The following is a 17,094-nucleotide window of genomic DNA, read 5'->3' as shown; positions in this document are numbered from 1 at the left end:
TGACAATATACAGCCTTGATGTACTCCTTTTCCTATTTGGAACCAGTCTATTGTTCCATGTCCAGTTCTAACTGTTGCTTCCTGACCTGCATACATGTTTCTCAAGAGGCTGACTGTTCAGTTCAATTCAGTTCAGTCACTCAGTTGTGTCTGACTCTTTGCGACCCCATGAATCACAGCACACCAGGCCTCCCTGTCCATCACCAACTCCCAGAGTTTACTCAGACTCATGTCCATCAAGTCGGTGATGCCATCCAGCCAACTCATCCTCTGTTGTCCCCTTCTCCTCCTGCCCCCAATCCCTCCCAGCATCAGAGTCTTTTCCAATGAGTCAACTCTTTGCATGAAGTGACCAAAGTACTGGACTTTCAGCTTTAGCATCATTCCTTCCAAAGAACACCCTGTGATTGATCTCCTTTAGAATGGACTGGTTGGATCTCCTTGCAGCCCAAGGGACTCTCAAGAGTCTTCTCCAGTACCACAGTTCAAAAGCATCAATTCTTCGGCGCTCAGCTTTCTTCAGAGTCCAACTCTCACATTCATACCTGACCACTGGAAAAACCATAGCCTTGACTAGACTACGAACAAAGCTAGTGGAGGTGATGGAATTCCAGTTGAGCTATTTCAAATCCTGAAAGATGATGCTGTGAAAGTGCTGCACTCAATATGCCAGTAAATTTGGAAAACTGAGCAGTGGCCGCAGGACTTGAAAAGGTCAGTTTTCATTCCAATCCCAAAGAAACGCAGTGCCAAAGAATGCTTGAACTACCGCACAATTGCACTCATCTCACACACTAAAGTAATGCTCAAAATTCTCCAAGCCAGGCTTCAGTAATATGTGAACCGTGAACTTCCAGATGTTCAAGCTGGTTTTAGAAAAGGCAGAGGAGCCAGAGATCAAATTGCCAACCTCCACTGGATTGTCGAAAAAGCAAGAGAGTTCCAGAAAAACATCTATTTCTGCTATTGACTATGCCAAAGGCTTTGACTGTGTAGATCACAATAAACTGTGGAAAATTTTGAAAGAGATGGCAATACCCGACCACCTTACCTGCCTCTTGAGAAACCTATATGCAGGTCAGGAAGCAACAGTTAGTACTGGACATGGAACAACAGACTGGTTCCAAATAGGTAAAGGAGTACATCAAGACTGTATATTGTCACCCTGCTTATTTAACTTATATGCAGAGTACATCATGAGAAACGCTGGGCTGGAAGAAGCACAAGCTGGAATCAAGATTGCCGGGAGAAATATCAATAACCTCAGATATGCAGATGACACCACCCTTAATGGCAGAAAGTGAAGAGGAACTAAAAAGCCTTTGAAGAAAGTGAAAGAGGAGAGTGAAAAAGTTGGCCTAAAAAAAAAAAAAGTTGGCTGACTGTTAGTTGCAGACAAATAATAGTGTCCAGTTCAGACTACCTAACATATTGCTGATAATATGTTGTCATTAACCAGAGGTAGTCAAGCTTACTTGACAGCAGCTTTGCCACTCTTAGTTACTGAATTCAGTCTTGCTGAATGGAGAAGAAAGGAGAAGATGCAGTTCATTTTCCCTTCTGATATGTGGATTAATTCATGTTCAGCAGCCACTGACCTCTTAATACCTTTATTATTGTAACAGTGGTAGTGCTTTAAAGAAATCCTGTTTATCTTTGTACACTTAAAAGTAATTAGGAACACACACACATTTAGGCTTGATTATGCAGAGAGATCTCTAGTGAAGAAAGTTTCAGTATGTTTTATGCCAAGTTCTATTAGTGCACAAAATGAAGTCTAATCTATGTTATTGATTTTAAGCCAAACAAACCTAAACCAGATCATTCCCCCAGCATTGTCTGAATGCCCAGAGACAATACCCAGTGAAATCCCACATTCTCGTCTTCAGTCTGGGTCATGGGATGAAAGCTAGCCACATAGGAAAGAACATTTCAGCTGGCTTCTCGAATGTCTGCATATCAGAGTTCAGGAAAATCACCCCATGGTTTTAACTGTAAAAATAACTGCCTTTTTTTCATCTGTTGGGGAAAAAAATGTAGAAAATAAATGTTAGCTTTTTCCATCTTCCTACGTGGGTATTAGGGTAGTAGTTGCCCAGAAAGAGTGACAAGATAAAGAGGACTATGAACCACCAGATGACTTCTAGGAATATTTTTACCGTTTTGTTCCTTTAATATATTATAGCTTTTAACCTGCTCAGTGAGTAACCTCTAATTGGAAAAAACTTGTCTAATTATGTTAACATTTAAACTCCTGAATTTGAGACATACAAATATAAAAACATAAAATCTTCCTATATTATATAGTCATTTGCTTTTTTGTTTGTTTAAATGATAATGTGTGTTGTTGTTATTCAGTTGCTAAGTCTTGTCCAACTTTTTGTGACTCCATGGACTGCAACAACGCCAGGCTTCCCTGTCCTTCACTGTCTCCTGGAGTTTGCTCTCAAACTCATGTCCATTGAGTTGATGATGCCATCCAACCATCTCATCCTCTGTCACCCACACTTCTCCTCCTGCCCTCAATTTTTCCCAGAATCAGGGTCTTTTCCAATGAGTCGGGTCTTCACATCAGGGGGCCAAAGGATTGATTGGTTTGAGCTGCTTGCTGTCCAGGGGACTCTCAAGATTCTTCTCCAGCATCACATTTCACAAGCATCAATTCTTTGGTGCTCAGCCTTCTTTATGGTTCAGCTCTCACATTTGTACATAACTACTGGAAAAACCATAGCTTTGGCTCTTTAGTTCCTCTTCGCTTTCTGACGATGTATATGACCATGTGTAAAAAATCAGGTCACAAATCCAAAATTGTCTGTGAAAATAGAGTTTATGCCAGTCTAATGTTAAGGAGTGTTTAAAGCACAATTCAGGAAATCTATATAGTTTTTTAATAAATTATTTCCTTAGAAAGTTTTTATACTTAAAATACTATATTATTTGGTTATTTATAGGTTACAACCATCTCTCAGTATAATAGATTCCTTTTTCATAGGAAAATTAGCAATACTTCTTTTAAAATTGGCACTGCCGGTCATACCTACAAATTAACGTGTACAATCCTAAATCTAACATTAGAATTTCTCTAAAATAGACTGCTTTGTCTTCGAGCCTAAAAATTATTTCAGTTTCTTTCAAAAGAGTGTTTTTCTAGGTAATAATGCAGAATTTGAGATGTTGAGAGTTTTGGGTTTTTTTTTTTTTTTTTAGTTCTTCAAAAAATTAATCAAAATATTTTTGGACCATTTAAAAATATTGATTGTTAGCAATGCTAACAAAGTTAAGGAAATGGAAGCAGTATGACAATAGTTAAGAGTATAGGCTAGCACCACTTTGCCTGGATTCAAATTGTGACCGTACCATTTTTAACAGTATGACAAGGGGCAAGTTCTTAAACCTCTTTATTCCTTCAGTTTCTTCTCAGTAAGATGAGGTCAATAATAGCACCTATCTCAACTGATTGTTAGAATAAACTGAGTTAATATTTATAAAATATTTTTATAAATTTATAAAACATCTGATAAATACATAGTTTATTGTTAGAATAGTGATTCTCCACATTATTAGAGACCGATTGGTTTCATGTAATCATCTTTTGGACAAAACAGTATTTTCCATCTATTCTATTTGAATTTTGGAATTTTCTCTTAGGACCAGGGAGATAAGAGATGGGTTCCACAGTGGTTAAACTGGAGCTGGCTAGAACCAGCTTATAAGAATTTTGTGAGCTAATTGTGAAACATAACCATTGTTAACAATTAAAAATTACATTAAAATTTCAATTTAAATATTTTTTAAAAAAGAAAAATAAATACTCAAAACTTACCACTTCCTAATTATTTTTCTTATCTTTGTTATTGAAGTTATTTATATCTCTTATGTCTGGGAAATCTACATTGTAGGGTACTACTACTCATTTCTTCCCAACTCTGTAGTTCATTGACATCACATAAGTAGCTTGAAATCAGTCATTCGTAGGAGTATTTACACCACAGAAATCAGTAAATACTATAAATTAGGGATCCTTCTGCCCCCAAAATCTCATTGTTGTACATTTATCATCACACCACGCAGTGAGTGTCAGATTGTCCCACCGGTTTCTGTTATTCTTTTACTAAATGTTAGCATGAGTGAAATAGAGATGATATGATTTCCTGTATTAAGAGAAGATTGTAAAAAAATATCGCAGCATATTAGTAGAGATTTCCCCTGTAGATAAACACCTTTCCTGTATTAAATGTCCAGAATACTCTATGTCTGTAGAACCATAAAAGATGAAGACAGAGCTATTATTTTTCTTACTCTGAGTAATAGCAGTCTCCTTTTGTATATCATTGCATAGTTATATATTCTTTGATAAGAGCCTCATGATAACCCTGTCAGCTAGGCAAGATGACTGCTACTCTCACTGTCATACAGACTCCACAAGACTATTACTTTCCAGTGGTTTTTCCGTTTATAGTTGAGGAATATTACATATAGATTCAGATTTTTTGTGACTGCAAAAAAAATTTCACTATGTGATGAATGTTACATTCTTTAGTGAAGCTTCATTAATTGTGAGTTAGAGATTCTCTCTCTTTTTTCTCATAGCCACCTTTCCCCGACTTTTTTCCCTCTCCTTTCTCTTTTTCTCAAGATGGTGCGTGCGTGCTAAGTCACTTCAATCATGTCCAACTCTTTGCAACCCTACGGACTGTAGCCTGCCATGGGATTCTCCAGGCAAGAACACTAGAGGGGGCTGCCGTGCCCTCCTCCAGGGGATCTTCCTGACCCAGGGATCGAACCCAGGTCTCACGTCTCCTTCATTGGCAGCCAGGTTCTTTACCACTAGTGCCTTATGGGAAGCCCTTTCTCAAGATATCAGATGCTAAAAGTCAAATGTGTTTGAGTTTTTATAACAATTACACTAGCAAATGTTTTTTCAGATAGATTTGGGTTTTTTTTTTTTTTTTTTTTTTTTTGAGCTCTCCGAGACCGATGCCGTTGTCTTTGTTGTATTTTAGAGTTCTCATTCTCCGTCATTTTCCCCGTCCCAGCTCCCGCCATCATCTGTGTGAGTCCACCACGTTTACCGCCCAGTTCATTTTGTCCAGTGCCCATTTTTGCCCGGATTACTGTGGTCTTCCATTCCCACCACAGTCCTTGGCACCAGCCGACAGTGGTTCAGACTCCTGACTCTCCCACTCAAACCTCCCAGCTTTCCACTCAAAACATGGTTTACTATCTTCAGTGAGATGTGCTTTCTCTGTCCTTCAGCTTCCACCGTTCTCATCTTCTTATTCAGCTTAAAGTCTGGGGCCCGTTATTCCGATCATTTCTACACATTCCCTCAGCTCACCTGGTGCTCTCTCCTTCCATCCCATCATTTAACAAGACTCTGGGCCTCAACAAGCTCAGTCTCTACCTTCTGCATAATATACCCATGTAATACCCATGTAGTGAGCAACCCTGCAGTCACACAACCATAATTCACTATATTCCACTAGATCTTTTAGTGGGTAGTTACCTTAAAGCTCAGCATTGTCTCTGGATCTGGTTCTGTTTGTGATTTTATCTTTTGGCAATGGATCTTTTTATTTCCTCTTGCTTTTCTGTGTCTCATAATTTTGATTGTCATTCACTGAAGGTACAAAACTATAGGGACTGAGGCAAGTGTTATTTAAACTCAGATACGGGTCTGTCTTCTGTGTCAGGCCTTTAGTGTGGGGAGGGTTCTTCACCCTCATTTGTAGGCAGGCTGGTTTTGCGTTTTATTTCCAGGCTTGTGCGAAGCTTGCCGCAGGCTTCTCATTCCTCCAGTGCCTGTCTGCTGTCCTCCTGTGCTTCAGTGAGGGCTGGGTGCTGGGGGTGGGGGCCCTCAGTATACCTGTTGCCAACTCAGCACATATTTCCTGTCTGCTCTCTCGCCCTCCCCCAGAGCAGGCAGTTCGGTGCCAGTTGGTGCCAGGTGAGCGGTGGATGGGGGAAATGGAGGCTGTAGGAGGGGCTCTTGGCTTTCCTACTGCAGTCTCTGGGTTTTAGGCAGGCTCTATGCCCGAGTCTCAGGGGCAGGACTTTCTCAGCCTTCCCGTCCCTGTTAGCGAGCTGCTGAGTGCTCAGGTGGGCTTCCTGCCCCCACCTTGTGGAGGTCAGACTGTGCTTCATTTGCATCAGTGCGGGGCTCCAGATGTGGACGGTCTCCTTCCCTTGCCTCTCCGGTGACCAGTGTCAGTGCAGGGTGGACACCAGGTTTCCACCCCCAGGGCAAAGGCAGTTTCCTGCAGCCTTGTGGGGGACTGGGGCTGTGACAGTTCCTTGCCCCGCCCCCAAGAACAGATGAGCAGCCTTGTGTCACACAAAGTCCTGTCCATGGTGTGGGAGCTGGAGTGGCCCTTGCTTCTCCAGCTGCAGCCGCTATTACTTCATGTCAGAGGAGAATCCAGGGTGTGGATGATACGCCTGCTGCACCCTTGAACCTGTGCGGGTCCTGTGTGCACCCACACCGCCCAGAGACCCTCTGAGGTCTCCTGCCCACCCTCAGTCTTTCTCATGAGAGAAAGCAGGCTCTCTTGTATCTAGGGCTCTGGGGACACCAAACTACCTTGCTAGCCGATAAGCAGGCTTTACAGGTTGATTACAGTTTTAGCTGTCTTCTTCTTGCCTCCTTTTATGGCAGCACTTCTTCCTGTGCTCTGCCAAGAGAGAATGAGTTCACATGGCCCGTCTTCTCTCACGGGGGCTTACCACCCTTTGGAATCCAGGTCAGCTGAGGGTCACTCAGTGAGGAGCCAGTCTCTGAGCTGTGCGGCCCTCCCCGTGTAAGGTCAGAGCAACATTCTCTCGCAGTTTTCCTCATCTTAAGCAGCAGCAGATCTGCTTCCCTTTTAAGAAATTTTCAGTTTTCACAGGACCTGCAAACCCTGTCTCCCCACCCAGTCTCCTGTCGCTGCCCTTCGCCCTCGCTCACCACCCTCCAGTAACAGTGCTGTCTCAGTCCCTCAGGTGTGCCGAGCTCTTCCCCCTCCCGGAGCCTTTGCACTTCCTGTCACACTGCAGCCTAGGGCGTTCTTGCCCACATCTGTACCCAGGTGACTCCAGCAATTCCAGAGATTCTTCCTTCCTCCTTCATCCCTTTCTCCAAACTGTGCATAAAACACTTCCTCGTTCTTCCTCACAGCTGGACAGTATCCCCGTACCTGACATGTTCTCTTTAATCAGTCCCCAAGGGTGGTTATTTAGATTTTCAATCTTTTGTTTTTATAATTAATTATCTTGTACATAAAGGCTATCTGTAAGATAAATTCTTAGAAGAACTGCCGGATCATATAGAGCCAGTTCAGGCATTTCCCTGGTGGCTCAGATGGTAAAGAATCTGCCTGCAATGCGGGAGACTCATCTTCAGTTCCTGGGTCAGGAAGATCCCCTAGATTCACTATGTGAATTTACTAATCACAGGGACAACCCACTCCTATATTCTTGCCTGGAGAATCCCGTGGACAGAAGAATCTGATGGGCTACAGTCCATGGGGTCACAAAGAGTCAGACACAACTGAGCAGCTAACATTTTTCAACCTAAGTGGTTAAGAGTTTGGGCTCTACTATCTGCCAGCTGTGTAACCTTGGGCCGGTAATGGAAGCTGTCCATGCCTGTTTCTTTATTTGTAAAATGAGAGTAATAACAGGACCATTAAAATTGTTGTGAGACATGAGAAAGTCAGTACATGTGTAACAAGTGTCCAACATATGGCCACTCCATTATTGTGAACTATTGTTATTGGCATTTAAAGTTTAGGTAGATCTTGACAAGATTCTCCCATACATGCTAAGTCGCTTCAGTTGTGTCCAACTCTGTGTGACCCCATAGACGGCAGCCCACCAGGCTCCCCCGTCCCTGGGATTCTCCAGGCAAGAACACTAGAGTGGGTTGCCGTTTCCTTCTCCAATGCATGAAAGGGAAAAGTGAAAGTGAAGTCGCTCAGTCGTGTCCCACTCTTCACGACCCCATGGTCTGCAGCCTACCAGGCTCCTCTGTCCATGGGATTTTCCAGGCAAGAGTACTGGAGTGGGGTGCATTGCCTTCTCCATCTCCCATACATATGTGATCATATTTATACACCCATCAATATGAGAATATTGCCTTTTCATACCCTCAAAACAATGTCTTATTACACTACTTTTTACCCTTCGCTAACATGATGAATATGGCCTTTCATAATAGTTTAATTTGTATTTTTCTTGTGAAGAGTGAAATTAAGCTTATTTTCATATTTTAAGTATGTTCATGTCTTGAATGTTCTACATGTTCTACAGACTCCTATTTGTCATTTCTTTTACTGATTTGTAGAAGTTATTTATGTATTCAGGAGTTTAACTTTTGTCTGTGCTATGAATTACTCTTTCAGAGTATTCAATACTTTTTTCCTAGTACTTATTCTTATTTTTTATGATGTCTTTAATTATGATTACTTTTTTAATGTTCCATAAGACCAGGGTCCAAGTTTATTTGTTATTCATTATCTATCGAACACCAAGCAAAATGCTGGACATATAAAATTAATCAATTACAAAAAATGATCAATAAATATTTAATGAATGGGCCAAATATGACAAAGAGAACTTTAATACATAAGTGGACTGGGGAAATGGAAGGGAGCTATTTTGTATGGACGTGTGAGGAGTTTGGTTTTGGATACATGGAGTGTTAGGTGACAGCCGGTACTCTAAGTTGAATTTGCAGGAGACTCCACTTTGGCAAAGTACTCATGAAGAGTACACTGGAACAAATGATCTGTGAGGGAAAGAATGTTATGTGAGGGTTCATAAACAAATACTTGCAGTCAGAAACAATAGTTGTCATAACAGTTTTAAAGCAAATAAGAAAAGGAAAATAAGAGCATTATATATTTGCAAGTATTAAGATGTGGGGAATGTAGAAAAATTCTAATGCCTTGGGTCTATTGCTAATATAACAATTATCAAAAAGTATCTAGATAATATGTTGTATTTATACCCAAATCACTTACTATGAAGTGATGAAAACCTTTACTATGGGAAAATTGAATCCATCATAGTTATACAAGCTTGTAGAAATCAAAAGTGCCCTTTCTCTATAAAGTAGGATATTTGGTTTATCAGTATATTGTGGGTTTTGGTTTATAAATGGACAGTGATTGTGGTTTCCATCAATGAACTCTTACTGAAATATAGCCACTATCACTTTAATACCCAAGTCTGTTTTTTCAGACTGTATTACCTGCATGAAAAAGAAGAAACTATGCTGTTTCCTAAAAGGAAATACTGTTTTTTCAGAACAGATAATTTATTCTAAAATACTATTTAATTCACAAGAATATCTTGATGGCTACAGTCATTGATAATCATTTTGACTTATATAGATATGAACTGGTACCTTTAATAAATCTGTTGTGAAGTTATAGTTCTTGTAATAATTGTAAGAAAATAATCAGACAGAAACTTTATTTAGATGGCATGGGGATGTGGTATCCCAGTGTCAATCTCAAATTTCAAAGGGTCCTATGGATTAAAAGATACTATCTTTAAAGTATGCATATTTTTTCTCCTCGTTTAAAAAAAAAAAAAAAAAACTGTGATTTAAGATGAGAAATATGACTGTAACTGCACTTGACAGACAAGTCATTTAAAGAAAAATCTTAGTCACATTAGAATGACTTTCTACTTTTAGCATGTCTTTGCCTTATTGATTAGCATTCCTGGCATTTCTGAACATTTTTGTCATAAAAGCATGGTTTTTGTGTATAGTCATCAGATTCTTCCCTTCAAGTGAGAGACTTGTCAATGAAGAATGAAGTGATCTGTAACAAAAGATGCAGAAAGCGTAAAGAAGATAAATCTATATGAACTGGAGCAGCAACAGCGGTTGATCACGGCCTGTCTGACTGAATGTGTGCTGGCCATGAATACTAGCAGAGATGTATTCAGTGTCACTTCAGGGGCTTTTAAGAAACCAGTCATTTGCTCATGATGAGTCCCCAGAAATGCTTATTTTCTGCTTAAAATAGAAACATTTATTCATTAAGAAGTAAAAGAAACTCCTAGGTGGCCTGTGTTAATCTGCAGAGGAAATAATTATAGAATTTTGGGCCAAGGTCTTATTTTATACAACTTGTGTTAAAAAGATTGGAGGTAAATATAAAGCTTGTTCTGTTTTTCTTAGTTATAAAAACAGCATACTTAGAGCTGTTCTCAAAGAATTCAAAGTAAATGGTGATCGAGTAAGATTTTATTTCATTTATAGTTGCTCTCCCTGATTTTTGCTCTGCTGCTTGTGAGACTTTGAAAGTGAAGTCAATGGTTTGTTGTTATAGCTTAATTACTTTCTAAAGAAGTAAGCTACCTGTGCCATGAGTCTGTTCTTTGGCAGAGGAGACTTCAAAGGAGACTTGATAAGTCAGTACCAAAGACTGATCCAATTACGACCCTTAATAGTACTCGGGTGGAGCCAAGGGATGGAAACCTTGTGTTCTAAAGGAGTACCTCCCATGTATGAGCAGTAAACCCTTTGCAACCCCATGGACTGTAGCCCACCAGGCTCCTGTGTCCATGGAATTTTCCAGGTAAGAATACTGGAGCAGGTTGCCATTTCCTTCTCCTGGGGATCTTCCCGACCCAGAAAGAGATCAAATGTCTCTTGCACCTTTTATATTGGCAGGCAGATTCTTTACCACTGGCGGCACCCGAGAAGGCCGACCTACCCGTAACTGGAATGTAAGAGAAGGGGCTACCTCAACCTGAACCTGTTCTGTTGGCATGATGAGGATAAAAATGTACTCATTTATAGAAATATGGTCAAATAATTGCTTGCTTACTTCAACCTGCATTTCTTTACATCTGACTAATTATTCTCAACCCCATTACAGAAATGGAAGCTAAGTTTAGAAAATTATTTGGCCATTTATGTTTAGTCCACAAAATTCTTAACAAAATAAAATACCACAATCCAAGGTAAATCAATTTACTAAGCTTTCAAAATTCATAAGGTATTTTGTCTTGTGCAAGAGCTACTTGCAAACCCCTGCTGATCTGGCACTCATATAGCAATTCCCTGTAGAACTGAGCGAAAGAATGTAAAGGGAGCCAATTAATGAAACTTTGAGCCCAAATAGATAAGCAGAGGCCATCTTGTCCATCCTTCTACCTCCAGGCAAAAACCATCCGCTGCACCACAAGTTTTGGCGTGAATCCTGCTGACAAAAATGCTCACCACATGTAAATGACAAGTCATAATCCATTTAATGCAACTAAAGCAGATTGTTAGCTGAAGACTTATTTATTGTGTTCTAAGATGCTGAATATGAAAGCTCATCTGAATTGTTTTAATTCCTCCTTCTCGACAATTATTTTATACAAGAAACATACTCAAATAATTGTAAAGCAGTGGGAATTCTGTGCCCAGGAAATAAAGTTATCTTTACCATCTTATTAAATGTGTTTTTTGTTTCCTTTCACTGTAGGTCTACCTTACGGGTGGGAGGCAGCTTACACAGCAGATGGAATCAAGTACTTCATCAAGTAAGTACAAGCCTCCCAACCAAGTAAGCATTTTTCTTCACATCTGGAGAGAACCTGGAAGTTGCAGAATAATCAGTAAAACCAAGAAACCCTCTTGGAGGTTACAAAAATTAGTAACAAGAAATGAAACTTCACCATTTTCATCTCATGTGATTTAAATGTTAATATCATTTAGGGAGGATAAAACCTAATAATTAATTCAAGGGAAACATCAAAAAATTGGAACAAGACTGTCATTTAAACCTAAATGTTACTACCTGAATTCATTTCTGGCTAAAAGTATTAATATTTATGCAAAGTTAATATCTATTGAAACAATCTGTTTTGTGTCTTAAAACATTAACAATAATACTAATAACAATCAACATTTTTCATGCTTTACAGTATACACAGTTCATTCATTCTGCAAAGATTCTTTGAGCATTTGCTGCGTGGCAGGCAATATTCCATACTATAGTGAAATATATAGACTGTTTCTCTGATATTAGGGAATTTACTTAATAGGGAAGAAAAACATTCACTATATAACTGAACAGACAAATGAGACGGTATAAGAACAGATCCCATCTCAGTGGAGTCTCAGAACATCCTTCATGTATAGATGAAGAAAATAAGTACTAGAGTAGTTGCCCAAAAATCCACAGCTAACTAAATCACCAAACCAAAAGAGAATCCAAGTCTTCTGCCACCAGGATTCTTTCTGCTGTACTAGACTGTCACTGATAGAGACCTTTCTTTTAAAGTCTTGACAGAAATGCGTTTTCTAGCTGCTGGCCGGCTGTGCTTCCAGTGTGCTCTGGGTAACTCTTCTCACTTCAGAGTTGGAGTTAGGAGAACACAAAGGGGACTCCCAACCGACTCTTCAGATCTCAAGAGACTTTTTTTTTTTTTTTTTTTAATTTTATTTTATTTACTTTACAATATTGTATTGGTTTTGCCATATGTCAAAATGAATCCGCCACAGGTATACCTGTGTTCCCCATCCTGAACCCTCCTCCCTCCTCCCTCCCCATACCCTCCCTCTGGATCGTCCCAGTGCACCAGCCCCAAGCATCCAGTATCGTGCATCAAACCTGGACTGGTGACTCGTTTCATATATGATATTATACATATTTCAATGCCATTCTCCCAAATCATCCCACCCTCTCCCTCTCCCACAGAGTCCAAAAGACTGTTCTATACATCAGTGTCTCTTTTGCTGTCTCGTATACAGGGTTATTGTTACCATCTTTCTAAATTCCATATATATGCATTAGTATACTGTATTGGTGTTTTTCTCTCTGGATTACTTCACTCTGTATAATAGGCTCCGGTTTCATCCACCTCATTAGAACTGATTCAAATGTATTCTTTTTAATGGCTGAGTAATACTCCATTGTGTATCTGTACTACAGCTTTACATGGCCTTTTTTTAAGCAAATGATCCTTGATATGCACGTGGGGAGGAAAAGAGAGATGTGTCCTTGCTGCTCTTTCAAATGTACAAGTAGTTTTCTAAGCAATATCCACATTTTGAATTCTTAACTTCTGTGATTTTACACAGATTCCCACATCTCTCTTCATCTCAGTTTTCTCATCAAAAAATAAGGGGGATTTTACGTGTTTTGTAGAGTTGTTAAATGTTAAGCACCTACCGTAAAATTCTGAACACAATAGATTTCTAAGACAGTCATCATTAATTTACAATATGGAGAAAACATCATGCTGGAAAAAAGAACAGGAAAAATTGTATGACATTTAAAACATTGAAAATTCCAAAGCTTCATATTTTAAAAACATTTAAGGAAAAGCTAGGGGTAAAGCTGGCAAAGTATTTTCTTGATTTATTTTTCTTTTGGTCTCTAGCAAAAAGTAATTAACAAAGGAAAGGTGTAGCCTGTAACACATGAAGGAGAAAGGGACTTCGGGAGCAAAGAACTCAGGAATTCCATGTACAGATTACATTTAGGGTCACTTCCCAAATCATAACTCTTCCAGAAGGAACATTTTGCTTCAATATGCTCTTTTAAGTGTGTTTATTCCTGAAAGACTTGAATCACTATTGTGTAGGGATGGCAAGAAAATGAAAAATCACATTCAAATTTATGTCAGTTGGTAAAGAATCTGCCTGCAATGCCAGAGACCATGGTTTGACCTGGGTTGGAAAGATCCCCTGGAGAAGGGATAGGCTACCCACTCCAGTATTCTTGGGCTTCCCTGGTGGCTCAGCTGGTAGAGAATCCACCTGCAATGTGGGAGACCTGTGTTTGATTCCTGGGTTGGGAGGATCCCCTGGAGAAGGGAAAGGAAAGGCTACCCACTTCGGTATCCTGGCCTGGAGAATGTCCATGGGGTCACAGAGTCAGACACGACTGAACAAGTTTCACTTCACTTTTCTTTCTTATGTTCACTTTGTGACGCATACAGGAAAAAATGTAGCGATGGGGGATGATGCTTAGCAACCAAGCATCTGTTAGGTATTTTTTTTTTATGCATTGTATCATGTAATCTTCCTAACAATGTGGAAAGTGGGCATTGCTCAGCTCTTAATAGGATGATATGATGGTGGTGAGCTGCATCCTGCTCTCAACCATGCCTATCCTGGAAGATCCCCAAAAGAAGTGTTCCATCAAAGGAAGGCAAACTAGCCTTCACTGTAAACCAGGGTTCTTAATTCAGAGGCCTTTGAAAAATGTCAGTAAAGGGGTCTGGATCCAGTGGGGAACTCCTTCACCCCAGCTGCGCCTTAGCCATCTGTCAGTATCCTGACATGCAGCTGTGTCAGAGCCTACCCAGTGCCCTGTGAGGGAAGGGTTCTAACGGCACCGTCACCCACCACCAAAGAAGATGAGGGGGAGAGAGACGTGAGTGTGAGAGGATCAGAGTGAGTGTGCCCCGTTGCCTGGGACCCAGAGGTTTAAGCCACTGTCCTTTGCGGGCTGGAACAGTAGCCTCAGGCTGCGCTTCTGCCGCAAAGGAAAATAGCATCCAAGGAGAGGAGGAAAGAGAAGTAAGCAAGCTCTTTGACTGCCTTGAGATCTAGCTCAGTCTCTGAAGAAATAGAAAGAGACACTGCATTTGTGTAGTCCACTCCAGTCATAGAAAACACATTTCTTAGGGAGTTCTCCTCCTTGACCTTAATCTTGACTCCTACCAAAAGCAGAAAAGAGATAAGATTTTTTAAAGCATAGTGGTGGGTATCCTTATCTCTCCATTACAATTGGAGAAACTGTGGAAAAGAGGCTAAACTTGTCCAGGTCATGCAGTAGTAAAATTTCAGAGTCAAGGTACAGATCCAGGGTTGTCTGAGTCCAAGCTATCCCCCCAAAACATGCACCCATGCTGCACCTCTCCATCTCCTTATTTTAACATGGTATGTTTACATGTGACCAGAAAAATTTTTAAAGAGATCTTGATTAAGTTAGAATTCTATACTTGTCTCATGGAGGAATGGGTGCTTACCATCCAGCACCAACATTTATTTTAGTTTAACTATTCTTAATGGATGTCTTATTCTAAAAGTATTGCATGCTTCCCTGCCTTCTTGTACCAAGGCCAGTGAACAAAATCATTATGAACATCAGTCTTAGACACAGTTCAGTGAGTTCTGCAGGGGAATATTAAGCAGTATAAGCTAGAATAGAGACAGAGCTACCATCTCCCCCTGCTCTCAACATGCCTGGCCATCTCCTTATCTCCATTCCCCCTTTTTATCCTCTACACACTTTACCATCTTCCCCAGGAGTTTCTTATTTGAGGAAGTCAGGATGCCAAATAATCAGACTAATTTGAATTGCTTGTAAATAGTCCTTGAGTGCCTGATGGCATAAAAGATGGTGTAAAAGAATATGCTTGCAATGCAGGAAACCCGAGTTCGATCCCTGGGTCAGGAAGATCCCCTGGAGGAGGAAATGGCAACCCACTCCAGTATTTTTGCCAGGATAATCTCACGGACAGAGGATCCTGGTGGGCTGCCATCCATGGAGTCACCAGAGTCTGACACAACTTAGTGACTAAACCACCACCAGTCCTAAAGTGTGAGTCTGCAGGGGATTGTATGTGAATCAAATATGTAAGTTCTAATGCCAGTGCATTTGTTTGAGGAAGGCCATCTGGTGTAGGCAAAAGAAGAGCATGGGCTTTGGATTTGCAGCAAGTTGGGTTCAAATGCTGGTGGCTGCATAGAATTGCTGAACAACCTCGGCATGTGTGCTTAACCTCTTTGTGCTTTAATGTCTACATTTATAAAATGGAAAGACTGTCACCCTTCAGAGAGTGAATTCCTCACAGAATGAATGAGTCTATGTCTGTAAAGAGTGTATCATGACACCTGAGCCAGACCATACACTTTGAGCCAAGGTTAGGCCTCTCCACTCACTCCTCACTGCCATCTCCATGAGGGTTTCATCTCAGCTCTTAGCTGCATTCAGATGGGTTGCTAAATAAGTAATGTCCGAATAAGCAAGCATCCACTTTATGTCTTCCTTGAAACTATTTAGACTTTTGTTTTTTCATCTTTTCACTCTCCCAACCAAAATTTTGAGCCTGGATAGACTGTGTTAGCTTTTGAGTAGGAGTAGTTCATTTACCGTGTGAATCGTACTTTGGGGTAAGAATAGCAAGGAATGCACTCAGGTCATTGCCTCTGTCACCTTTACTTAAAAAGAACAGTGACTGAAATCACCTTTCCAGAACACTGGAGTACATGATAGTCTGTGTACATACAATCTCTTCCCTGAGATTGACACCTGTCAGTGTCTTCCCAGAAATTGAATGGTTCCATCTGGTGGAAGCCTAGCCTCGGGCAAAGGAATAACTGTCAGTGCTGTCCCGAGAACACCTAGATGAAGACGGTCCTCACTGAATATTCCGACCCACCCACATGTCCACTGCACATGCATTAACGCTTTGTAGTCAGTCATCTGCTTACATTCTGACACAAGAGAAGAAAGCGTTTTACCTGGTGTAAACAAGTATAGTCAAAATGCTGGCGTTCTTAGAGCCAGTGTTTCATGGAATTAACAAACTTCCATATATATATATATGTGTATATACAAATATTTGTATTCACATATGCAAATAGGCAGAGCTTACTCACTTGCTATATATATCAATGCATTCAAGGGAAATTTTTCTTATATTCTCATTAGAGAAAGAGTTGCAGCATTCTTCTATTCAATGACAAAATGCCACTTATCTTGATGTTACTGTACTGAAACTATCTAGTGAATCTGACCATCTTACCACCCAACTTCTTATCTTCCGTTTGTCGGTATATACTGTTACATATTTACAATGGTTTTTTGACATGATCCCACTTTAAAAGTTCATATACTTTGCATGTTATAATTTAACAAAATTAGTATAAGACCTATGTTTAATAGTAAAAAATGAACTTAAATATTACAAACTAGAATAGCTGCTACATTGCTTTCATTGAACTCTTTTTTTTCTTTTGAAAAAAAATAGAGATTCACTGTGATCAATAGCCTTGATTTCATGTACTAATTCTCTATTGCTGCTTAATAAATTCCCACAAATTTTGCAGCCTTAAACAGTAAACATTTATTTTCTTACCCAAATTTC

The 17,094-nt window shown here is 40.1% G+C and overlaps 1 protein-coding gene across 4 annotated transcripts in view; it reads left to right on the top strand.

The window, feature by feature from the left end:
• Positions 1–17,094, top strand: part of STXBP4 (syntaxin binding protein 4) — a 232,818-nt gene that overhangs the window by 196,743 nt on the left and 18,981 nt on the right. For all 4 annotated transcript variants that reach the window (XM_070357302.1, XM_070357301.1, XM_070357299.1 and 1 more), the window contains one exon: positions 11,472–11,529. In XM_070357302.1, the coding sequence (XP_070213403.1) occupies positions 11,472–11,529 (58 nt within the window). The remainder of the gene's footprint in view (positions 1–11,471; positions 11,530–17,094) is intronic.

Source organism: Bos mutus, chromosome 19, assembly GCF_027580195.1.
Source record: "Bos mutus isolate GX-2022 chromosome 19, NWIPB_WYAK_1.1, whole genome shotgun sequence".
NCBI lineage: Eukaryota > Metazoa > Chordata > Mammalia > Artiodactyla > Bovidae > Bos > Bos mutus.
The sequence above is the reverse complement of the archived record's forward strand: the minus strand, read 5'-3'. Positions and strand labels throughout refer to the sequence as shown.